This window comes from Poecilia reticulata, linkage group LG12 (assembly GCF_000633615.1).
Source record: "Poecilia reticulata strain Guanapo linkage group LG12, Guppy_female_1.0+MT, whole genome shotgun sequence".
Lineage (NCBI taxonomy): Eukaryota > Metazoa > Chordata > Actinopteri > Cyprinodontiformes > Poeciliidae > Poecilia > Poecilia reticulata.
This window is the reverse complement of record NC_024342.1, coordinates 21,542,453-21,543,472: the sequence shown is the minus strand read 5'-3', so window position 1 is coordinate 21,543,472 and position 1,020 is coordinate 21,542,453. Positions and strand designations below refer to the sequence as shown.

At 46.1% G+C, this 1,020-nt stretch overlaps 1 protein-coding gene across 2 annotated transcripts in view; it reads right to left on the bottom strand.

Annotated features, from left to right (window-relative positions):
* The window catches only part of rab27b (RAB27B, member RAS oncogene family), a 20,987-nt gene that overhangs the window by 13,737 nt on the left and 6,230 nt on the right, over positions 1 to 1,020 (bottom strand). The window contains exon 2 of one of the 2 annotated variants that reach the window (XM_008424581.2): positions 539 to 710. In XM_008424581.2, the coding sequence (XP_008422803.1) occupies positions 539 to 691 (153 nt within the window). In that variant the 5' untranslated portion in view covers positions 692 to 710. Of the gene's footprint in view, positions 1 to 538; positions 711 to 1,020 lie in introns of those variants that run through there. The other variant, XM_017307781.1, reaches the window with a different exon arrangement.

Genomic DNA, 1,020 nt, shown 5'->3' with positions numbered 1-1,020 from the left:
CAGAACTCTGATCGTTTCCTGATCCCGCACTGACTTCCCTTAGCGGGAGAAAAACCAGCAGAAGCAGATCAGCAGCTGGACGCTCCAGAGCCTCTGGTCCGTTAAATCGTCCAGATCAGAGATGATTCTCTGACTGATATTGTTCTTAGTCTGATTAATAATGAGCTCCACGATGTTCTTTGTGTGTAAAGTTGAAACTGTCTGCGCACCCCCAACTTTAAAAGTCTAGCTCCGCCACTGCCCAGTTTACTTTCTGTAAAGTTTCTTATTTCTTCACTTCCACATCTTAAACAGTAAAACCTTCGTTTTGCTCTAATCTGTCCATCATGGCTGTAAATCATTGATGAGAATCAAACCAAATCAATCGATTGATTATAAATACTTAGTGAACTTTTGCTTCTGGAGGTAATTTATCCGGATCGGTTTCCACGAGGGGACGGAAACATGGCGGCCGTGACTCAGCCGACCTCGGTCGCCATGGTAACCCGTCGTCGTCGCTAGCGGAGAGCAAAAGCGGGAGGAAGAGCCGGAGCCTCACCACTCTCTTTTCCCTGAAGTCGATGCCCACCGTGGTGATGAACTTGGGGTTGAACTTGTTGTCGGTGTAGCGGTACAGGAAGGTGGTTTTCCCCACGCCGGAGTCGCCCAGCGCCAGCAGCTTGATCAGGTAGTCGTAATCCCCATCAGTCATGGCGGAGACCGGAAAGAACCTGAGAGGGAGAGAAGAGAGGGCAGCGAAACTCTGACCAAGTCCAGGCTTAACAGAGGGATTTTATTTAGGAAGGAGAGAATTTAACTCTGTGGGAGGAGAAATGATACATGAGAGTGAAAACAAAACGCTCAACTTCTCATTTAGTCACTGCAGATTTTGCTGCAGCACAAAATGCTACAGCAAAATTAGCACGAGCAGAACTAAAGTTTATGATTAGCATTAGCTTCTGCTAAATACTGTGTTGTTATAGCATTTAGCATTAGCAGAGCTAAAGTTTATGATTAGCAACTTAGCATTAGCTTCTGCTA